This window comes from Phascolarctos cinereus, unplaced genomic scaffold, assembly GCF_003287225.1.
Source record: "Phascolarctos cinereus isolate Bilbo 61053 unplaced genomic scaffold, phaCin_HiC Scaffold_726;HRSCAF=1367, whole genome shotgun sequence".
NCBI classification, from domain to species: Eukaryota; Metazoa; Chordata; class Mammalia; order Diprotodontia; family Phascolarctidae; genus Phascolarctos; species Phascolarctos cinereus.
Genome location: NW_027556098.1, coordinates 228,439,925 through 228,462,350, shown reverse-complemented (window position 1 = coordinate 228,462,350; position 22,426 = coordinate 228,439,925). Strand labels below are relative to the sequence as shown.

Sequence of the window (22,426 nt, the reverse complement as noted above, 5' to 3'; positions counted from 1 at the left end):
AATATAAAGAGAATAAATACAAGGAAGGCAGTTTAAGTCAGTAGTTAGAGAGGAAGGACACTTGTTGTTTCAGGGGTCAGGAAAGGTTTCATGCAGTAGGTGGTGCTTGAACTGTACTTTGAAGTATAAGGATTTTGTGAGAAGAGGTGAAGAAAGAGGTTTCATTCCAGACATGGGGAATTACTAGTGCAAAGGTGCAAGATGTAGCAAGTGATTGACTATGGGGCATGAGGAAGAGTAAAGAGTTGAGCATAACACTAAAGTTATGAATTGAAGAGACAAGAAAAGTTGTGGTATTGTCTTCAGCAGAAATAGGGAAGTTTGAAAGAAGGAGGGGTTTGAGGAGAAAGATAAGTTCTGTGTTTGAAATGTCTCTAGTACATCCATTTCAACCAATAAATGGTGATGATGAAAGGATGCTCACTTGAGAGACTGGGATCTGTAGATATGAATCATTTGCATAGACATCTTCATAGAGATGATATTTAAACTCATAGGAGCTGATGATGTCACCAAGAGAGCATGAAGAGAAGTGAAGAGACCCCAGAATAGAACTTTGGGAATGTTCCTAGTTAGGGGTGTGATATGTACAATAGACCAGAAGATGATGAGACGTCTGATGGGTAGGAGAACCAAGAAAGAGTAACAAAAACTCAAGGAAGAGAGAGTATTCTAGGGGGAGAGAATAGTTAATAGCATTAAATGCGTGATAAAATATGATAAAAGTATGACACTGAGAAAAAGTTATCAGATTTGGCAATTAAGAGAATTTGGTTAACTTTAGAACAGTTTCATTTGAATGTTGAGCAGATTTGGAGGAGTAGAAGAATAAGTAAGAAGAAATGGGAGCAATGAGTATAGATAGTATTTTCTAGGACTTGAAAGAGATATAGGATTATAATTTATGAGTCTTTTGCTGCAGAATCATCAGTGCAAGATGGAAGTAGTTTGTTAGATTGTTGGATAAAGCAGTGCTAAATTATGTTCTGTTCAACATATGTTGTGTATACCTTTGTTGCGCACTCTAGGGTTTAGAGAAGGAGTCAGGCCTTGTCCAGATAGTTTTAAAGAAATATTTAAGGTAAGTGATTACAGTGCTCAACAAGTATTTCAGTGTAACTGAGACTGGCCTAATTATGTGGAGAGAAAAAAAGTGAGCTAGATTTTAGAATATTACTTCCAAAATGATTAAACATAAGTTGTCAGTGTTTTAGAAGACTAATAAGACAGCTTTGGGTAACTGAATGTTTTTTAGGAATGGTTTTTGGATATTTTTGACCTACAGTGACTAAATATTGCTTTGACAATAACTGTCCTAACAGTTTTGCTAGTTTTTGACAGTGCCTCTGGGCATCCTAAAGATCACTGAAGTTAGTGGAAGTTCTGTTTTTGTCTTCCAAATACATCATCATTATTGCAGTCTGTGGATCAAGATGCTATTACTATCTTAAAACGTTGTTGTCATAAGCACTGTTTTTTTGTCAAACTGGTTTAGCTGAGGAGTTGATGATAGAGATATCAAACAATTTTGGAAAGAATTTAACATTTTTGAGACAGATGTAATCAATGTGAAAACCTGGATTGAAGTCTCCTAAAATTGCATGAATACTGTCAAGGCAAAAGTTGTGACCAGATTGTATTAAGGATTTCAGAGGGTTTTATAATCATAAGTAGAAGTTGTATCCTTAGGGCTTTATGAATTAGAAAACAGAAATTTTAAGGTTATAATTAAAACTCACAATTAGGAACTAACAAATTAAGATTTTTTAAAATTAATTTATTTTGAATTATCAACAATCACTTCCATAAGCTTTTGAGTTTTAAATTTTTCTCCTCCCTCCCCACCTTATTCCTCAAGACGGCACGCAGTCTGATTTAGGCTATATGTATACATTCCTATTAAACATATTTTCACATTAGTGATGTTGTAAGAATTAGAACCAATAGGAGGAGCCACCAGAAAGAGGAAACAAAACACAACAGAAGAAAAAAAAATAGCAAATAGTATGCTTTGATTTGCATTCAAACTCCATAGTTCCTTCTTCTTTGTAGATAGCATTTTCCATCAGGAGGCTTTTGGAGATGTCTTAGATGCTTGTATTGCTGAGAAATATCCAACAAGTGTATCAATATTAGTTATCGCACAATGTGGCTGTTCAAATTAAGATTTAATTAAATTGAATAATCAGAATCATGAAGAGGAAGAAGATAAAACTGAGGAGGAGGTATTGAGTCTGATTATTAACTTGAAAGAACTTTGAGGTACTAACCTGTCTTGAGAAGGCTAATAAAATTTTTGAGAAGTGATCCAGTTGTGGAATAAAGATCTAAAATAAACAGGGGTATTGCTGATAAATAAAAATGCTATAAATAATTTGTATGAGAAGAAGAGGTTGCTGTTCAGGTGTCTGTGATCACTATTTTGCCCTTAAAAGTTAGATGCCAGAACTCTGAAGTGACAAATAGCTTATTTCCAAAAAGGATTAAAGAAGAGAGTTAAATTTATGAAGTTGCTACTTTATCCCCTCATGATTCAGTGCACACTTTTATATAAGCAAAAATTCAAGCTAGTAAAGGTAAGCTATTTAATGTTTTAATACATACTATTTCTCTATAAACTTTAGAATAACACAATAATAAATATTGAATAAGGATAATGCTCCTTGTGCTTAAGATCTTACAAAAGTCCTTCTTTAAAATTTGATGTTACTTTTATTGCTTGTATTTAATATTTATATATTAGTATAATAAAGATTATATAGTCTCAGAGCTCCCAAAAAGACCTATTTTAAAACTTTAATAGTTTTAATTTTTGTCACTGTAGAATTTATCTTTCATTTATAATATTGTTCTTAGGAAATTAATTGACTCGGTAACATTTTTTACCAGACCAGTTAGTTATATTAGGCAAGATGTGCCTGTGTTTCTTTTGTTACCTTACTATATCCTATTTAATGCTGTGTGTGGAGGGAAGTTTTCTCATATAAATTCCAGGATTTGATATATAGAGCTTCTGTAGCTGATGAACTTAGAAGTTAATGGAGAGTATTTTAACTCTTAACTACTACTGGAGATTTCAGCAGTGCAAATAAACTACTGCTCTTTCCCTCTTGACCCTCTCTTTTCCTACATCATTTAACAATTCAGTAGGTAATGCAGCATATTAAATTCTTTTTTTCCTTCTTTTACAAGTATGGAGGTTATAGTGGTCAGATGCCTGGGATGCAGATGCAAATGGGACAGCCAATGCCAGGAACAGTACCAAATATGCCTCATGGTGGATACTCTGGATACTCTGGATATTCTGGTGGTTATTCAGCAAGTGACCCTATGTGGACTTACTTCACTGCTATTGCTGGACAGGTAAAATACCAAATTTTGTATAGTAATATTAGTGTTGGAGAACAGGTATGGTAACATTTGTATTAAAAAACTTACTGTAACTCTTTATCCTAATCTAATGTAAATTAATCTTAATTTTATTAGAAATAGTTTTTTTTAATAGTTTATAGGTGAGGACAACTATATCAGTTTTAGGTTTGTGAAATGTGATGCGTAAGTTTATTTGACTAAACTGAATAAAAATATTTTTTCCATTTAAATGTATAATTTAAAGTAAAAAAAACTGACAATACAGATTATTTCTAGTTGATGAAAAATCTGTTTCTCTAGTTAGTATTTTTCTTCCCCTCAATTTAATTTTATTATTTTTTCTCATTAATAAGCATTTATTTTCTCTTCTTATTATTATCATATCCCCAACTGAAGAATACAAAAAAGAAAAAGAAAATCCTCATAACAAATCTATATAGTCATACAAAACAAATTCCCATATTGGCCATGTCCAAAAAGATATGTTTCATTCTGCATTTTAAGTCCATCATCATTTCTTTGGCAAGAGGTGACTAGCATGTTTCATTTTTGGTCCTCTGCAATCCTGGTTTGTTAATGCATTGATCAGAGTTCTGCAGTCTATCAAAGTTGTTTTTCTTTATAATGTTGTTGCTACTGTAGAAATTAATTCAGTTGTTGCTCGCTTCACTGTTGGAGCATTTCATTATGATCATCCTGATTTCCTCTGAAACTACCGATTTCATCATTTCTTATGAGGCAGTAATATTCCATTACATTTCATATACCATAACTTGTTTAGCCATTTCCTAACAGTTGGGCATCCCCTTAGTTTTCTTTTTTTTTCTTTTTTTTTTTGCTACTTCAGAAAACTGCTATAAATATTTTTATACTTATGGATTCTTTTCCTCTTTCTTTGAGGCATATGACTAATAGTGGGATTACTGGGCATTAGTGACTTTTTGGGCATGATTTCAAATTGCTTTCCAGGATAGCTGAATCAATTTACACCTTCTTCAGTAGTGCATTAATGTGCATTAACAGTCCCTCCAGCAATTGTCATTTTCCTATTTTGTCATCATTCCCAATTTGATGGATATGGTTATTACATTAATAATTTTGCAGAATTGTTTTAATTTGCATTACTTTTATTATGAGTGATTTGGAGCATTTTTTAATGTTGTTATTGATAGCTTGATTTCTTTCGTTGACAAGTTCATATCTTTTGACAATCAGTTGATTGGGGAATGGCTCTTATTCTTATTAATTTGAATCAGTTACGTACATATCTTGGATAGGAGACATTTATCAGTGAAACTTGGTGCAGAAATTTTTTCCTCTCAATCACATATTTCTTTTAAAATTTTAACTATAGACAGTGCAGAATTATAAGGAGGAAAAAATTCATCTCTCATTTTTTTTTTACCTTTTACCTTTGCATTCCAGGAAATCTTTGCCACAGACTCTTGTAGATTTGTTGTTCATAGCTTTAAGTGATAGGCAGTATTGGCTTGGTGAACAGAGGGCAAGCTTTATAATTAAGATGGCCTAAATTCAAGTCTACTATGCTGTTTGTGTGATTCTGGGCAAGTCATTTAACCTTTCAATGCCTCTGGGAACTCTTTAAGACTATTAAGTTGCAGAACAAGGAGATTTTCCTTCCTTTGAATTCCCTACACCAATAAAATCACAAGTCGGTACCTCCCCACCCCCCAAATATTATAAATACTTATATTGTCTCCTTACTTTTTTCTTTTAAAACTTTTTTTGTGCTGCTTTCCTTTTCTATAATTTGAAAGTTAGGGAAATCTTTATACTGGTGAGTGCTTTGGAGTTTTGAACTAAAACACATTTAACCCATCTACTTTTCTTATGTGGGGAGAAAGTTGGTACAAGCAAGAGACTTTTAGGAAAGGGAGGTGGGCTTTTGAATTCAGTAATTATTATTTTAAAATCTTATATTTAAATACATAAATTGTGAGTAAATACTAAATTACATCACAATGTAATCAGACTTTTTTATGGGATGTTATGAGTGTTTTTCTTAAAATACTTTATAAATTTTTCTTATGCAGTAAATTGGTAATTTAAGCTTTGCTTATGGGAGTTATTACTCTAGGTGAATTTTAGCATGTTATTAGAAAAAGTAACCTGCAATAAGGGTTTAGAGTTGCATTTTTTTTGTTACAACTTGAGCTTTTTGATACAGATCACAGATAAGGACTATTGTCCTAGTTATATTAGGTTTCACCAGTCAAGTCCAAATGCTTACAGTCTCTATTTACTTTGATATAGGGATTTAAGGAGCCCAGTTTATCGGTGGATAGAGCACAGGGCTGGGAATCGGGAAGACTCATCTTCCTGAATTCAAATTTGGCCTCCGACACTTACTAGCTGTACACAAGACCCTGGGCAAGTCATTTAACCCTATTTGCTTCAGTTCCTTATCTGTAAAATGAACTAGAGAAGGAAAATGACTCAGCAACAACAAATAAAGGAATAGGGCTTAATGGCTTAGATTCAGTATTTTATATATAAGCCCTCTTAGTAAGTAATTTACTTTGAGATTAATGGTCAGTTTAATAACATGGCTTTAAAAAATTCCTGTTATTGAAATGTAGTAATAATAGTAATATAGTAATATTTTAATGCTTTATATTATTAAAAGTACTTTCACATCCATTGTTTCATTTTATCCTCATTCTTTCATTTCGTCCTCCTTCAGTTCATCCTTCCTTTGGAGTAGTTAGTGTATATAAATAGTAGCTTAACTATTAGTTTTCTAAATATGAGAGAGATCCTTATCCACTTAACAGTACTTGGGGTGAACTGAATTATATCAATATTCACATTTTGTTATAAATGAAGCCGGAAGACAAAAGAAAGTTGAAGTTATAACAGAATACTTTTGGAGTAAGTAAGAAGACCTGGATTGAAGTCCTACTTATAGTTGTGAGACCCCGGGAAAGTCTTTCACTTAACGTTTTCCAAGCCTCAGTCTCCTTCCTCAGAAGATGGAGTTAATAAACCTTTATTATCTATCTCACAAGACTTCATGAGGCTTACAAGAGATTTTGTATCAACTGAAAGCAAACGTTAAAAGCACTGTGTAAATGTCTGCTATTATTTAAATGGAAGGATATTTTTACAAGATCTTCTCAAAGACGAAATAAAGGAATAGATTTTATTATGTTTCCGAAGGCATCTGGAAATGTCATTCAATTCAACAGATATTTATTAAATGATTACTAAGTATGTTCAAGTTATTGTCCTAGTGCTGTGTATGCAAAGACAAAAATTAAATAGTCCTTATTGTCAAAGAGCTACTTATAAGCATTTTCAAAAAGACCACTGTGGAGATAAGTGGCAATTATGCCCCAACATCTGTTGCAGAGGATGAGGAAGTAAAGAAAATTCTAGGCATTTCTGTGCCAGGTTGCCCTCCATGCTTGGAATTTTTTTTCACCTCTTTCCCTGGAAACTCCCACTATTTTCTTTCCTTTTTTAAATTTTTTTTTATTTTAAACTTAAATACAAAATGAAAAAAGAAAAAGAATTGTCATGTGCCCAGCAGGCCATAAGAGGAATTCAATATAAAAAAAATTTCCATTTCAACAAAGCCTATATAATAAATACTACACATTATTTTCAAAGCTACTCAGCTTTTCTTTGCTTTCTTGTTTGGTTTTCTTTTGTTCTCTGCTGTACACGTTTTACTTTATTTTTTTCCCCTTCCCTCCCCCTACCACCTTAAAGAAGGCTACAATTAAATGTGGAGATATATGTATATGTATATATATATATATATACACACACATATGTAGATGTCTATAAACATACACATATATACACATAGACATTCATACACATATAAGTAACACTGTTTTTTCCTTTTTATGCCTCTTTTGTATAATTACTTCTTTTTATCTCTAGATTTACCCCATCATACTCAGCTCAGCCCATGCCTTTCTTTAAAACTACCCAAATAATGATGACAGTCATAAGAGTACTGCTGATATATGAAGTAAACAATTTGACCTTATTGAGGCCCTTATAATTGGTCTTTAATGTTTACCTTATATTTCTCCTGGATATCATATGTTGAATTTTCCTTTAAGTTCTGGGGTTTTTGTCATAAAAACCTGAAAGTCTTTGTGTTTGTTAAATGTCCATTTTTTTTTCATTCAGGATTTTACTAAACTTTGGGTAAGTTACCTTTGGTCATAACTTCAGCCCTTTTGCTTTATAGAATATAGTATTCTAAGACATATGGTCCTTCAACATAGTAGCTGCCAGATCTTGTGTAATATTTATTGTAGCTCCATGATATTTAAATTGTTTTTTTTCTTGTTGCTTCCAGTACTTTTTCCTTAACCTGGAACTCTGAAACTTGGATATGATATTCCTGTAAGTTTTCCTCCTGGGATCTCTTTCGGGTGGTAATTGGTGGTTTTTTTCTATTTCTGCTTTGCCTTCTTGTTCTTGAACTTGATAATTTCTTGTAATATTGTATCAAGATTCTTTTTTTTATCATAATGTTCAGGTAGTCTGGCTGTTCTTATATTATTTCACCTTGATCTGTTTTTCAGATCAGTTGTTTCTTGGATGAGATGTTTCACCTTCTCTTCTATTTTTTTCATTCTTTTGATTTTGTTTTATGATTTCTTGGTGTCTTAAAGTATCGTTAGCTTCTCCTTGCCCAATCTAGTTTTTAAGGAATTATTTTCTTCCTTAAGTTTTTGATTCTCTCTATTTCCAGTTGGTTGATTTGCTTTTCATAATTTTCTTGATTTTCTAGGATTGCTCTTATTTTTTTTCCTAATTTTTCCTCAGTCTCTCTTATTTGATTTTTAAAGTCCTTTTTAAATTCTTCCAAGAACTCTTTTGTACTTGGGACCATTTGATGTTTCTTATTGAGAAAAGAGTGGTTCTTTTAGCTCCATATGAACCCAGATCTTCTCTATCTCCATAGTAACTATCTATGGTTAGGTTCTTTCTCCTTTGCTTCTCATTTTTATTTATTAATTTATTTGTTTATTTTTATTTGTTTTTAGCAGCTGTTTGTGTAATCAGCTTGTAATCCCGAGATATGGGGAACGTTGCCCCAAGCCTCAGGTCCTTCTTTTCTGAGGTCTGTCTTGGGGCCCAACGTTGGGCTCTCCTTTCCACTCCCAAGCCATAGCCAGGGCCCCCAGCTATGTCCTGCAAATGAGCTTGTTCCTTGTGGTCCCTCCAGTGGCAGCAAACTACAGCTGTCCTCTCTGTCCTGGAACTGAAACCAGGAAGTCTGCTCTTTCGCAAATGCCCACAGCCAGCAAAGTCCTGGCCCCTCGCCACTGTAACTCACAAAGTGTGTGCTGGCTCCCTCTCCCTACAGCCATTCCTTGGGACTTGTCCAGTCAGCACAGCTATGCTTGACTTCTCTCCACAGTAGAAGGTCCTTTAGTCTTCTTCCATTCAGCTGTCAGACACCCACACTGTTTGCTAGATGAAAGTTTCTAAGGCTGAGCTTCTCAACCCAGCTGCCTCCAGGACTTGTATTTTGTTGATTCTACAAAGTTGGCCTAGAGGTGTTTGCATTTTACTCAGGCCAAACCTCTGTCCTTGGAGGTTGGTCCTTCCTGGGGTCTTGTCAGATTGCCTTAGGAGGACAACTGCTTTACCTCATATTTATTTCTGCTCTTCTGTGGTGATGGTCTGTCTTTTTTTATGGAGGAAATTTGGAGAGCTGAAAGTTTTCTGATCTACTTCTCCATCTTCCCAGAATTCTCTCCTTCCACTATTTTCAAGGTTCAGCTCAAGTGCTCCTTCATTCAAGATACTTTTTTTTTTTGACTCTTATCAGTACTTTCAGAGTAGAGTTTAAGAGGAAAAAGGATTTCCAGTAGACATTGAGATACTTCACATGCTTTTATTTAGAGTTGACATTCTATCAAGTCATGGGATATTACGGAGCCTCCTAGTAAGATCCCTCATCATCATCAATAAACATTTATTTAGCACCTACTATGTGTCTCCTACTGTTCTCAGTGCTGAGGATACAAAAAGGGGCAAAAGATAGTCCTTACCCTCAAGGAACTTATGGTCTGATTGGAGAGAAAATAATAATAGCTAGCATTAATATAGTGCTTTAAAGTTTTCAAAGTACTTCACACTTGATTTTCATAACAGCCCTGAAAAACCAAGTGGATGAAGTATGCTTATTAGTAAGGCTATAATCACAGTTAAAATGGATAGACCATAAACCTGGTTAATCTAGAGCACAGAGAAACACTGGGGTTGCACAATTAACAGCTCAGAATTAAAGATGGACTTTAGAAGGAAGAAGGATTACCTTTGCAGTGCTTTTAATAGTGAATCATAATAATGATAGCTAGCATTTTAGTACTGCTTTCAGGTTTGCAAAGTGTTTTATGTATATTATTCAATACAGCAACCCTGTGAAATAGGTGCTATTATTATCCTTATTTCACAGACAAGGAAAATGAAGCTGAGAGAGGTTGAATGACTTGCCCAGGGTCACACAGCTAGCAAGTGACTGACTCCAAATCTGGCATTCAGTTTACTACACTTAACTTTTAATCTTTTAATAATCCTAAGCTTTTCACTGAAACAAAACCCTATCTTTTTAACACTGCTTCCTTCTTGTGATGCTTTATGAGTGTGAATCATGACATATCAAAAGCTCTGAAGAATTAAATTACAGATCACCCAAGGGACAGTTATTTGGTGAGCATAAATAGTATGTAGCCTATTACCAGAATAAAATTTCTTTAAAGAAACCATGTGTATATATCTGACTAGAAAAGGAGGTGGCCTAGTCATTTCTTTTGTGTATAACTTGCACTTGTGATTATGAGATAATTTTCCCTAGTTTTCCTTACCCCCCTTTCCTTCTCTTTCCATTCTTTAAAGATCATGAAGACCTAACAGAACCATTCCCATGCCTTCTGTCTAATTAGACTTCCTCTGTGACCTCTGATAACTGTAGGTTTTAGGGATGTACACGCACACACACACACACACACACACACACACACACACGTATATATATATATATACACACATATATATATATATACATACACATATATATATACATATACACATATACATATATACATATATATTACATATTGGAATATAAGCAGTTTATCCTTATTTAGTCTGTTATGATCATTCATGTTTACCTTTTTATATTTCTCTTAACTCCTTTGTAATCCGTAATGCTTAGAAATCCTCTGTTTCTTTGAAGAATATGTATATATTCTTTGCTTAGTTTTGCAGGGCAAATTATTTTTAAAAATATTTTCTTTGTTTTAATCAGCCAAAATCTACCTTCTCACACTCCCACTCTAACCTTCCTTCTTCTGCACCAGTTGAGAACACAAGAAAACCCCCACCTATTATAAATGTATAGTCAATCAAAATAATTTTCCGTGTTTGTTAAATATAAAAAAGTATTTGCTTCATTTTAAATTCTGAGGCTTTAACCTTTCTATCAGAAAGTGGGTAGCATGTTTCATCATTAGTCCTCTAGAATCATGTTTGGTCATTACACTGATAAGAGTTCAGCACAGTAATTTTCTTTTTTTTTTTATTAATTTATTTTGATTTATCAACAATCATTTCCATAAGTTTTTGAGTTTTAAATTTTTCTCCCTCTCCAAGAAGGTGTGCAAGGCTAAATATATACATTTCTATTAAACATATTTTCACATTAGTGATGTTGCTACTCTGAAGAGTCATTATAATCTTCCCTTGTGTAAGATGACCCACACAGATCTTACCAGGACTTTGAAAAGCACAGAGATCCGGAGGGCCCTCTATGCGCCACGCAAAAAGATTCATTGACAAGTACTCGAGAATCACAGTGAAACTGAACCCATATGCCAAAACAGTGCACCAGAATACAATTCTATGCCAGGCTAAAAATTGCAGAATCAGAGAAAATAAAAGAGCTGCTGCACTAAAGAAGATTATGGAGGCAAAGAAAGCAGTGGATGAGGAGGAGAAGAAGCAGGAGCTTGTAGGTAATAAGAAGCTTGCGTGAGCAAAGAAGGTTCCAGGGCAGAAGAAATCAGCAGAAAAGAAGCTAGGAGAAAAGAAGGCTGCAGCTGAAAAGAAACCTGCCACACAAAAACCCCCCCAGCATATCAGTTTATCCATTGAGCTATAATCCATTATGTCAATATTGTGAATTTCTAAAGAATAAATTTCAAAGTGGCTTTGGGGGAAAAAATATAATATTGAAGGGTTAAGGGGAAAAGAACAGTCTTTTACAGTTTCCCTCAGGCTAACAGGTACATAATCATTTTTGGGTGCTTGGAGTTTGAACTGATTCTTATGTAGGCACATCCCACACATGAGTTAATGGCACCCTAACATTTAAATTCTTGAGGGCAGAGATTTAAAGGAAATTTTAATAATAGAGTCCAGCCAGCATTATATTTATTCAGGGTTCTCTTGTTGATAGTTATCTACCTTAACACTTTCTAGAATTTAGTTATAGTAGCAAAGACCTGCAACTAATCTCCCTCATATCCTTTTGAAATAGGCTTTCTCTTAGCCCTAAAGTTAGGATTTATAAGTATTTTTTTAATGACTTAGTAGTGACTACCTCTTTGCTAGTATGGTGAAATATATGGAATCCTCAGAATAATATTTTTAAATACGTAAAATACTTAGGGCTACAAAGGAAACCAATTACACTGAAATACATTTATTAAAATATTGAAACAGATTCATGGGTGTGGACCCCAGATTAAGAACCTCTGCCCTATGGAGTATGCTGTCCATAATCATTAACCAACCAACAAGGGCAAACATCTTTGACTGTAACAGGCATTATAATGAGTATAAAAATCTATTTTTTTCAATCTGATCAAAATGTATTTATGTACTTACTGACATTCTTATAAAAACCATATAGGTTACTTAGAAATGGAGTTAAACTCAATTTTTTTTGTATGGCAATATATTGCTTTAAAATTCATTAGATATTTAATTTTCAACATAGTTCTTTCAAAAAGAGATTTTTGGAAAATTCCTACTTAAGACCTATTCATATTACATCTGGGTTATGAAGAGATAAAGTATGGATAGGTATGCTACTAGGTAACCTTTTTCTGGTTTGAGCATACTCTCTTTCCTGAACTGACTTTTCTACACTATCTTAAAAACAACCAAATATTTAAATTTTGCCTTTCTTTTTCATACAAATATTCCCTAATTTATCACTTCAAATGTAATTTTTTCTCCTATTTTGCTAAATAACAAAACCAGAAACCCTAAAATGAATAATTTGAAAATGTCTTCTTTCTTTCTTTCTTTCTTTCTTTCTTTCTTTCTTTCTTTCTTGCTTGCTTGCTTGCTTGCTTGCTTTCTTGCTTTCTTGCTTGCTTTCTTTCTCTTCTTTCTTTTTCTCTTTTTTCCTTCCTTCCTTCCTTCCTTCCTTCCTTCCTTCCTTCCTTCCTTCCTTCCTTCCTTCCTTCCTTCCTTCCTTCCTTCCTTCCTTCCTTCCTTCCTTCCTTCCTTCCTTCCTTCCTTCCTCTCTCTCCACTTCCCCTACTAGTTTTCAGCATTCACTCCCACAAGATTTTGAGTTCCAAACTTTCTCCATATCTCTCCCCTCCCCTCACACCAGGACAGTGTGCATTCTGATTAACCATTCCCCCAATCTGCCTTCTCTTCTGTCAACCCCCCCCCCACTTTTCCCATCCCCTTCCTCTTCTACTTCACTGTAGGGTAAGATAGATTTTCCTGTGTATCTTATTTCCCAGTTGCCTGTAAAAACAATTTTTAACATTCGTTTTTAAAACTAAGTTCCAAATTCTCTCCCTTCCTCCCCATCCAGCCTCATCGAAAAGATAAGCAATTCGATATAGGTTATACATGTGTAGACATGCAAAATACTTCCATAATAGTCCTGTTGTGAAAGACTATTATTTCTCTTCATCCTATCCTGCCCCTCCCACCCATTTATTCTATTCTCTGCTTTGACGCTGTCCCTCTGCAAAAGTGTTTGCTTCTGATTACCTCCTCCTCAAATCTGTCCTCCCTGCTATCATCCCCCCTCCCTTATCCTGTTCCCCCCTCCTTTTCTTTAGAGTAAGATAGATTTCCATACCCAATTGAGTATGTTATTCTCTCCTCAAGCCAAATCCAGTAATAATAAGGTTCACTCATTTCCTCTCATCTCCCCCTTCTTCCCCTCCATTATAAAAGCTTTTTCTTGCCTCTTTTATGTGAGATAAATTACCCCATTCTACCTCTCCCTTCTCCTTTTCCCAGTACATTCCTCTTTCACCCCTTAATTTTATTTTTTAGATATCATCCTTTCATATTCAATTCACCCTGTGCTGTCTGTCTGTCTGTCTGTCTGTCTCTCTCTCTCTCTATATATATATATATAGATAGATAGATAGATAGATAGATAGATAGATAGATATTTTTTTCCCCCTCTAAGTACCCTAATAATGAGAAAGGTCTCATGAGTTACAAACATCATCTTTCTATGTAGGAATGTAAACAGTTCGACTTTAATAAGTCTCTTATGATTTCTCTTTCCTGTTTACCTTTTCATGCTTTTCTTGAGTCTTGTATTTGAAAATCAGTTTTTCTATTTAGCTCTGGTTTTTTTCTCAAGAATGCATTAAATTCCTCTATGTCATGTCAATTTCCCCCCCACACTCAGTTTTGCTGGGTAGCTGATTCTTGGTTGTAATCCTAGCTACTTTGACCTCTGGAATATCATATTCCAAGCCCTCTGATCCCTTAATGTAGAAGCTGCTAAATCTTATGTTATCCAGATTGTGTTTCCACAATACTTGAATTGTTTCTTTCTGGCTGCTTACAATATTTTCTCCTTGACCTGGGAACTCTGGAATTTGGTTATAATATTCCTGGGAGTTTTCCTTTTGGGATTTCTTTTAGGAGGTCATTGGTAGATTCTTTCAATTTCTATTTTAACCCTCTGGTTTGAGAATATCAGCGTAGTTTTCCTTGATAATTTCTTGAAAGGTGATGTCTGGGCTTCTTTTTTGACCATGACTTTCAGGTTGTCCAATAATTTTAAAATTATCTCTCCTGGATGTATTTTCTAGATCAGTTGTTTTTCCAATGAGATATTTCACATTGTCTTCTATTTTTTCATTCTTTTGGTTTTGTTTTATGTTTTATAATTTCTTGATTTCTCAAAGAGTCATTAACTTCCATTTGTTCCATTCTAATTTTTAGGGAATTATTTTCTTCAGTGAGGTTTTGGACCTCCTTTTACATTTGGCCGATTCTGCTTTTTAAGGCATTCTTCTCCTCATTGGCTTTTTGGACCTCTTTTGCCATTCGGTCTAGTCTATTTTATTTTATTAGTACTTACATTTATTTCAGGTATGCAGTTTACACTTATATTACTGAGCAAAATTGGATTGCAAACAAATATCATAACGAGCATTATAAAATAGCATAACTGGCAGTAGCGTTACAAGCATATTAATGGAACTGGTAAGGAAGAATCACGGAAGAGGACTGAAGCCCATGGCATTTTTCTTTTTAACCAAACCAAAACTCTTGGTAGCACCACAATGGCAATACTTACAAGAAACATAGAAGAGAGAACATTTTTACTACTGTTTTTTCAGCATCACTTGCTCTTACATTATAGTGAATTTATTCTATTTTTTAAGGTGTTATTTTCTTCAGTATTTTTTTTTAGGTCTCCTTTAGCAAGCTGTTGACTCTTTTTTCATGATTTTCTTGCATCACTCTCGTTTCTCTTCCTAGTTTTTCCTCAACTTCTCTTACTTGATTTTCAAAATCCTTTTTGAGTTCTACTGTGGTCTGAGACCAATTCATATTTTTCTTGGAGGCTTTGGATAGAGGAGCTTTGACTTTGTTGTCTTCTGATTGTATGTTTTGATCTTCCTTGTCACCAAAGTAACTTTCTGTAGTCTGATTTTTTTCCATTGTTTGCTCATTTTCTCAGCCAATTACTTGACTTTTTAACTCTTTGTTAAGGTAGAGCTCTGCTTCCAGTGTGGAGGGCACACTGTCCTAAGCTTCAGGGGTTTTGTGCAGCTGTTTTCAGAGATACTTCTAGGGACTTGTAAGTTTTCAGTTCTTCCATGTTTTCAGTGGTATTATCTAAGGAGAGGTGTTTACTCCTTTCCTGGCCTGTGTTTCTACTCCGCCATTTTGGCTCTGCCCCTGTCTCTTGGTTTTTCATTCCACTCATCTCACCTTATTCTAGTGAATATAACTTATTACTTGAATTTTTCCCACTGAATTTTCCTCCACCCTCTGCCCACCCATCTTGGGAGATAGCTGACAAGAAGTCCAAGATATGAGACTATCAGACTGATTTGTCCAACCAGACAGAAATAGAGGAAAATCTTCATCACTAATATCTAAATCATGCTCCTTGTTTCTTTTTTTGTTGTACCTGTTTTCCCTTACTTGTACTTAATTTTAACTTCTATACTTTACTGACAAGAGAAACTATTTGTAAAAGATAGTAGCCATCACCATCCTCATCATTATCTAGCTCTTTAAGGTTTGCAAAGTACTTTACAAATGTTATCTCATTTGATCCTCACAGCAATCCTGTACAGTAGGTGCTATTATTATCCTCATTTGATGAAGAAACTGAGACAGAGTTTAAACGATTTGTCTAGGGTCACATAGCTAGTTAATATCTGATTCTAAATTTGAACTCAGGTCTTCTTGACCCCAAGTCCAGCTCTGTATCACTTTGCTACCAGAATAAGTGACATTGAATAGTCTCTGTTGTTCAACATTTGTTTGCTTCTGTTTTGTTCTCATGACAAACACACTTAGTAGTTAGAATGTATTTAAGATATGTCCTTGAACAAGAGTAAAAATACAAAGCTAGCAGATAACAACACCTACCTTCCAGGGTTGTTGTAAGTTTCAAATGAGGTAATATTTGTAAAGTGCTTTACAAACCCTATAAATGTTGTTGTTACAATACCCTCCTTTCCAGACTCTTAAGTAATTCTTAATTGAAGGTCCCTAGAAAGATTTCAAAGGGATCTCTCAAGTTGATGCGGAAAAAAATTACATCATTATTTTCACTAGCCTCTAATTGAAATCTAGTGTTTTTCTCATTTATGAGTATAGTAAACTAGTAAACTGCCCAAGGGGTTTGTGACCAAAAAAAAAGGTTAAGATCTTTTGCTTTGTGGTCTAGCCAAACCGGCCTTCTTGTTTGTTACATACTGCACTCATCTCCAGGCTCCAGACCTTTGTCTTTTGCCTAGAGACCTGCTGTCTCTATGCCATGAATATTCTTACTTTTCACCTCTGCTTAATAGAATTCCTTACTTCTTTCAATTAAGGGGCAGATAGGTGGTGCAGTGGATAGAGTGCCAGACCTGGAGTCAGGAACACTCCTCTTCATGAATTCAAATCTGGATTCAGATACTAGCCATGTGACCCTGGGCAAGTCACTTAATACTGTTTGCCTCAATTCGTCATTGGTAGAATGAGCTGATGAAATAAACAGCAAACCATTCCAGTATTTTTGCCAAGAAAACCCCAGATGGACTCACAAAGAATTAGACACAACCAAAAAATGACTGAACAACGATTAAAACTTCTTCTGCGACTTGGTTAAAATACCTGAAGCCTTTGGTGCTCTTTCAGTGACTAGCTAGTGCCTTGCCTTCCTAAACTACCTTGAATTTATTTTGTGTCTATTCTTTATATACTTAGACATGTAAATGCTTTCTCCTTTGTTAGGGAGATGCATTGAGAGAAGAGACTTTTATTTTTGTCTTTATATCAACTAGGAGGCTAGGTGACATGGTGGATAGAGTTCTGGTACTGAAAACAGGAAGAACCTGAGTTCAAATACAGCCTCAGACACTTACTAACTCTGTGACCCTGGGCAAATCATGTAACCTCTGTTTACCTCAGTTTCCTCATCTATAAAACTAGGATGATAATAGCACCTACCTTCCACGATTGTTATGTGGATCAAATTAAATAATAATTATAAAGCTCTTACGAAGTGCCTGGTTATGTAAGTGTTAGCTGCTGTTGTTAGTATTGTTATACCTGGCATATAGTCGACACTGGAACATGGGCTTTGACATAGAATAGATGAAGGGAAGCAATATGAAATGTCTGGAAAAGTAGGCTGAAATGAAATTGTAAAGGGCTTTAATGCCAAACTTGCATTTTATGTGGGAGAAACCAGGGAGCCATTGAAAATTTTTTAATTGTGGAGTAACATGATCCAACCTGTGCCTTTGGAATATTATTTTGGCAGTAATGTAGAATGAATGATAGAGGTAAAGAGATTGGAAATAAGTAGATACCAGTTAGGAGCTATTGCAATAAAGAGACTGGAGGAGCTTCTTTCTGCAGAGGGTTTTTCTTGAGTTCACTTCTCCATACAATGAAGAGAACCTGAGTCCACTAGAGATGACAAGGACCTCAACTAGTGTGGTGGCTCTGTGAGCGCAAAAAAGGAGAACAATACAATAAATGTTGCACAGGTAGAATAGATAAGACTTAGCAACTGATTAGATATTTGGTGGGAGTAGTTTGGAGAAAATATAGGGTGACTTGTAGTTGTGTACCTAGAGGAACTGGAAGGATGGTATCCTCCTTAGAAATAGGAAATTTGGAAAAAGGATGGGTTTTAGGTTTAATGAATTGTATAGGTCTAATCTAGTTGAAATTCATGTGGGTCATACAAGTTGAGATATTTAGCAAGCAGTTGATGGGTAGGTAATGTACTCTGTATTTAGACCTATTCTGTATCTGTGAATCTAGGAGATTTTTAATCAGGGTGGGGGGAAGTGGGTCTTTTTTTTTTTTTTTGGTCTATGTCACTCCCCTCCCCTCCAAAAAAAAGACTCCCATCAATAATCTTTTCTGAGATCTTAGATCTAAGATCCAGTAATCAATTAATCCCTCATAAAGAAATTTTTAGTTTTTAATGTTCTTAGGGCACTATACCAATCTCCCACATCAAAATGTAACTTTTCTTTCTTTCTTTTCTTTTCTTTTCTTTTCTTTTCTTTTCTTTTCTTTTCTTTTCTTTTCTTTTCTTTTCTTTTCTTCCTTTCTTTTCTTCCTTTTCTTTTTCTTTTTTTCTTTTTTTACAAAATTATGTAGGTATATAGCTATTTATAGAGGTGAGAAAAGGATTTGAATAATGTACTACTAATCATGTATTGTAAACACCAGTGGGTTAGGCAGGTAGCAAGTTCTAATTGCTACTACCCCAGGAGAAAACAGTACAACTATTCTTTAGTAATTGGTAGTAGCATTTTTCGTTTATGATTTAGTCAGGGTCATTGAATCACTGCTCCAGATATGAATAGAACCCAGTACATTTCTATTCCATTGTTTTCTAACTTGGTAGTAGATCTTTTTGTTAGCTTGATAGTATATTTATTAAGCACTCACTGTGCTATTACTGGACATACAGATATGAAGTAAGGCATCTTGCTTTCGCAAGGTAGTGTTTGCCTTCAGGAAGCTTAAATTCTAACAGGAGGAAGAAAACACATAAAAGGGAACTGGAAGTAAAGGGGTACTCAGGGGACCAATAGCATGGTTTGGAATGGTGGCCAGGAAATGATGTGAAGGCCTGGTTCGGGGTAAGATGAGGAGAAAGCTCACCTGTTCAGAGCGATTCTAAGCGCAGAGTACAAATTTTACCAGAAATTAACACAGGTAAAATAAGGAGTGAGTTGCTTTACTATTTACCCATTCTTCCATATACTTCTGTCAGACCTCTCACTTGCTTCCCGTCTCCAATGAATACTGAGACCCATTGGCTCTACCTTCACATTCTCTGGCATGCACACCTTTTCTTTCTGGTCTAATTGCCACTATCCTTGTACAGGATCTGGAACATTTTGCTAGTCTCCTCACTGTGGCTCCTAGTCTGTAGTGCCTTCTGTTTCAGTTATGTTACAATTAAGTGCATCTTTCTTATGCACTAATTTGACTGTATTATTCACTGCAAACCCTTTAATGATTCCCTACTATCTACTGAATAGAATATAAACTCAGCTTGGAATCCAAGGCTTGCCATAATTTTGCCGTGCTCTGACTTTCTAGCCTTAGCTGACATCATACTGATTCATATGTGCTCCACGTCAAAGAAACTGTACTATTTGCTGTTGCCTGTACATTTCCTCAGTTTTCCCAGAATTCCAGAATTTCAAAGTTGGGAGCCTTAGCTGCCATCTAGTCCAGAAGCGCTTAACTTTTTTTGTGTCATGATCCCTTTGACAGTCTGGTGAAGCTTGTGGATCCCTTTCCCATTTCCAGTCCTTTGTTCATATCAACTATTTCCCCTTTCTTCCTTATATTTAACTAACTTGAATTTCTAACAGTGACTAGCACATTGTGAGTACATGGTAACTTTTGCTTATTATTATGGATAAATCGTAGCAATCAAAGTATAAAATTGGCTTGTCAAAATCTTTAAAAATTGCTGAAAAATTTTTTAAGGTAAATAGGAATTATTTGGAAAATAAGGCTTGTAAGGACAAAATAAGCATTCTTTTGGAATTGAAAAGATTGGCAATTCTTTTCAACTGTTATTGTAACTGGAACTATTGATTCAATTTTAACAAAACTGAAAAGAATCGGAGGCAAAAGTAATACTGTGATCAACTTTCAGTTACGCATATTAAAGAGGGGGTGAGAGTGTTACAGCAGATAATCCAAAAATCATGTATATTTGGCTTTGAAATGGTAGACCTTATTGCTTCCTCTCCCCCACTTCCCAAAAGGATAGTCATCATCCTGTTTATCTTTTGTCTAATGTAATTTTAAGATCAGGCTTCATTTTTCAGTGCAAATAGCAAGTAGTCATAGAGGGAGGCAGGTAAAAAGAAGGTACTATGACACATAAAAGCCAACCTGAGAAACAAAGGATTAAGAATTAGCACAGATAATGGTGCCTCTGTATGCATATCTCCCCTGTTTTGCTGGGGGGAGGGTGCAGGGGAAGAAAACAGGAAATATCTCTCTGGATTATAGGGTGTCTGTGATTCCAGTAAATTATTAATCCTGTTTTCCAAAAATAAAGTCTTTGGTAATATAACATAAGGGTATAATATGCATGTATCTTGGCCATAATTTTAAAAATCAACTTTTGAAAATAAATGAGAATTTGTACTAATATTTTATATACTATATATACATTATGCACCATATAGTGTGTCAGAAGTGTCTGTAGCACAAAAAAATCCAAAAAAAGACAACTGGATTCTTTGTGCATGAGTTTCTGCATCCAGAAAGCTGAGATTTAAGCAGGGCTTATTCTTTCAGTAGGAGGTACTACTATCCTTGTTACACAACTATATATTCATGGGTTATTCCATACATTTTTCACTAGTACTAATATATCTGCTTTTACCATCTAGTTATAACAGAATTATCAACTATTTAAGAACTAGGCTTCTCACACCCAAAGAACAGAGAGGGTCATAGAAATTAAGGTTTTATCTTACTAAGAGAGTTTTATACACCTTCTACTAGGGTAGACAATGACTCAGTTGTCTATCTCGACTTTGGATTTTCTTAGATGATCTCAATTTTAGGAAATACGATATATTTGTAACGAGACTTTCAAAGCCTTGTTCATTTTTGTCTTACCACATGGCCCAGATTTTATTTTGGAAAACTACTGTGCATGTGCTCCTTATTAATCCTGTAATACTTCCAGCTCTCTTCAAAGGAATGGTGAGGCTTCCTTTGGTAAAGGATCAATTATATTATTAAAAACAAGTTTAATTTTCCCGGAATTGTCAAGTCAACTTAATTTGGTTCCCATTTGACTTAGAAGGTAGTGGAGTCTTTTATGCATGTTATATAAATTTAACCTACCTAAAATTGGAGGTCCATAGTTATAGAAGATAACTATAAAACCTCCATCTTATACTTAATAAAGGTTACCTTACTTTTTCTTTGGTGATAAATCTGAGAAGCATGAGATAATAAATATGTGACAAGTAGATACACTTAATGGATGAGTATTCCTGAAAGCAAGAAATAGACTATATAATCCACTTTGCTTTTATAATATTAATTCAAACTGATGCTAGAGGAGCAGATATTTTTTCCATTTTGCAATATAGTTTTCACTTGTAAGTAATGTTTTCCAAAGGTTGTCTGTCTGTCTGTTTCTCTTTCTCTGTCTGTATAAAATTAACATGTAGCAAAATTTCTTAACAAAATTGTTTAGGTAAAACATTATGAGCCTCTGTTATTGAATCTATAATCTGAAAGACAGGTGTGCTTTCTTTTGTTTCTGACTTTTGTCTTTTTAAAATTATTTTTTCCTTAATAAATGAGAAATAAGATCTGACATAGTCTTTTCTGTAACTTTTATATGCCAGCTTGTATTCTTCCCATTCATCAAACTCATTCCAGTTATATATAATGATCTTATATTTATAGAATAAAATAAATTAATTGGCACAATTTAGCCTATTTTAACTGTTCACTTTTTGAAAAGACATTCCAGTACTCAGGATGAGTGTATCTTGACTCAGCAAGGTTTTATCTTAAAATTTTATATATTTTACATAAATCATGTAAGTGTATAATAAAGATCTTTGTTATGGATAAAATGTTCAATAAAGATCTTTATTATGGGTGAGGTGGTAACACTTAAATTGCTAAAGACCTGATAAAAAAATATGATGAAGAATTTCCTGATTTTTATAGCATTTAATTCTCAACTATGATAATATCATAGTAAATTTAGTTTTTTGTAGGGGGAATACATACTCACTCCTGATGTACGAGGCACATTACCACAGTCTGTCATCTACCATGTAGCAAAGCAGACCAGTGGGGTGATGGAAGCGCTGGCCTTGACTTGCAAAGAACTGAGCAGGTAGAAATTTGACATGCAGAGTTTATTGACTTTTTCTCTTCTCGCTTTTTTTTCCATGGTGGGGGGAGGGTAAGTAGAGAAATTGTGTTTTTGAGTTTTCATTCCACTCTCAATGGGACTGGTCAACAAAAGACTCAGAAATGCAATACTATTCTTCAACTCAAAATAAGTTTAATTTTGTCT

General features: G+C 34.6%; 1 protein-coding gene across 1 annotated transcript in view; it reads left to right on the top strand.

The window, feature by feature from the left end:
• GCA (grancalcin) overlaps positions 1–22,426 on the top strand; it is a 39,435-nt gene that overhangs the window by 4,662 nt on the left and 12,347 nt on the right. Inside the window, exon 2 of the mRNA XM_021004886.2 lies at positions 3,193–3,363. Within this exon, the coding sequence (XP_020860545.1) occupies positions 3,193–3,363 (171 nt within the window). The remainder of the gene's footprint in view (positions 1–3,192; positions 3,364–22,426) is intronic.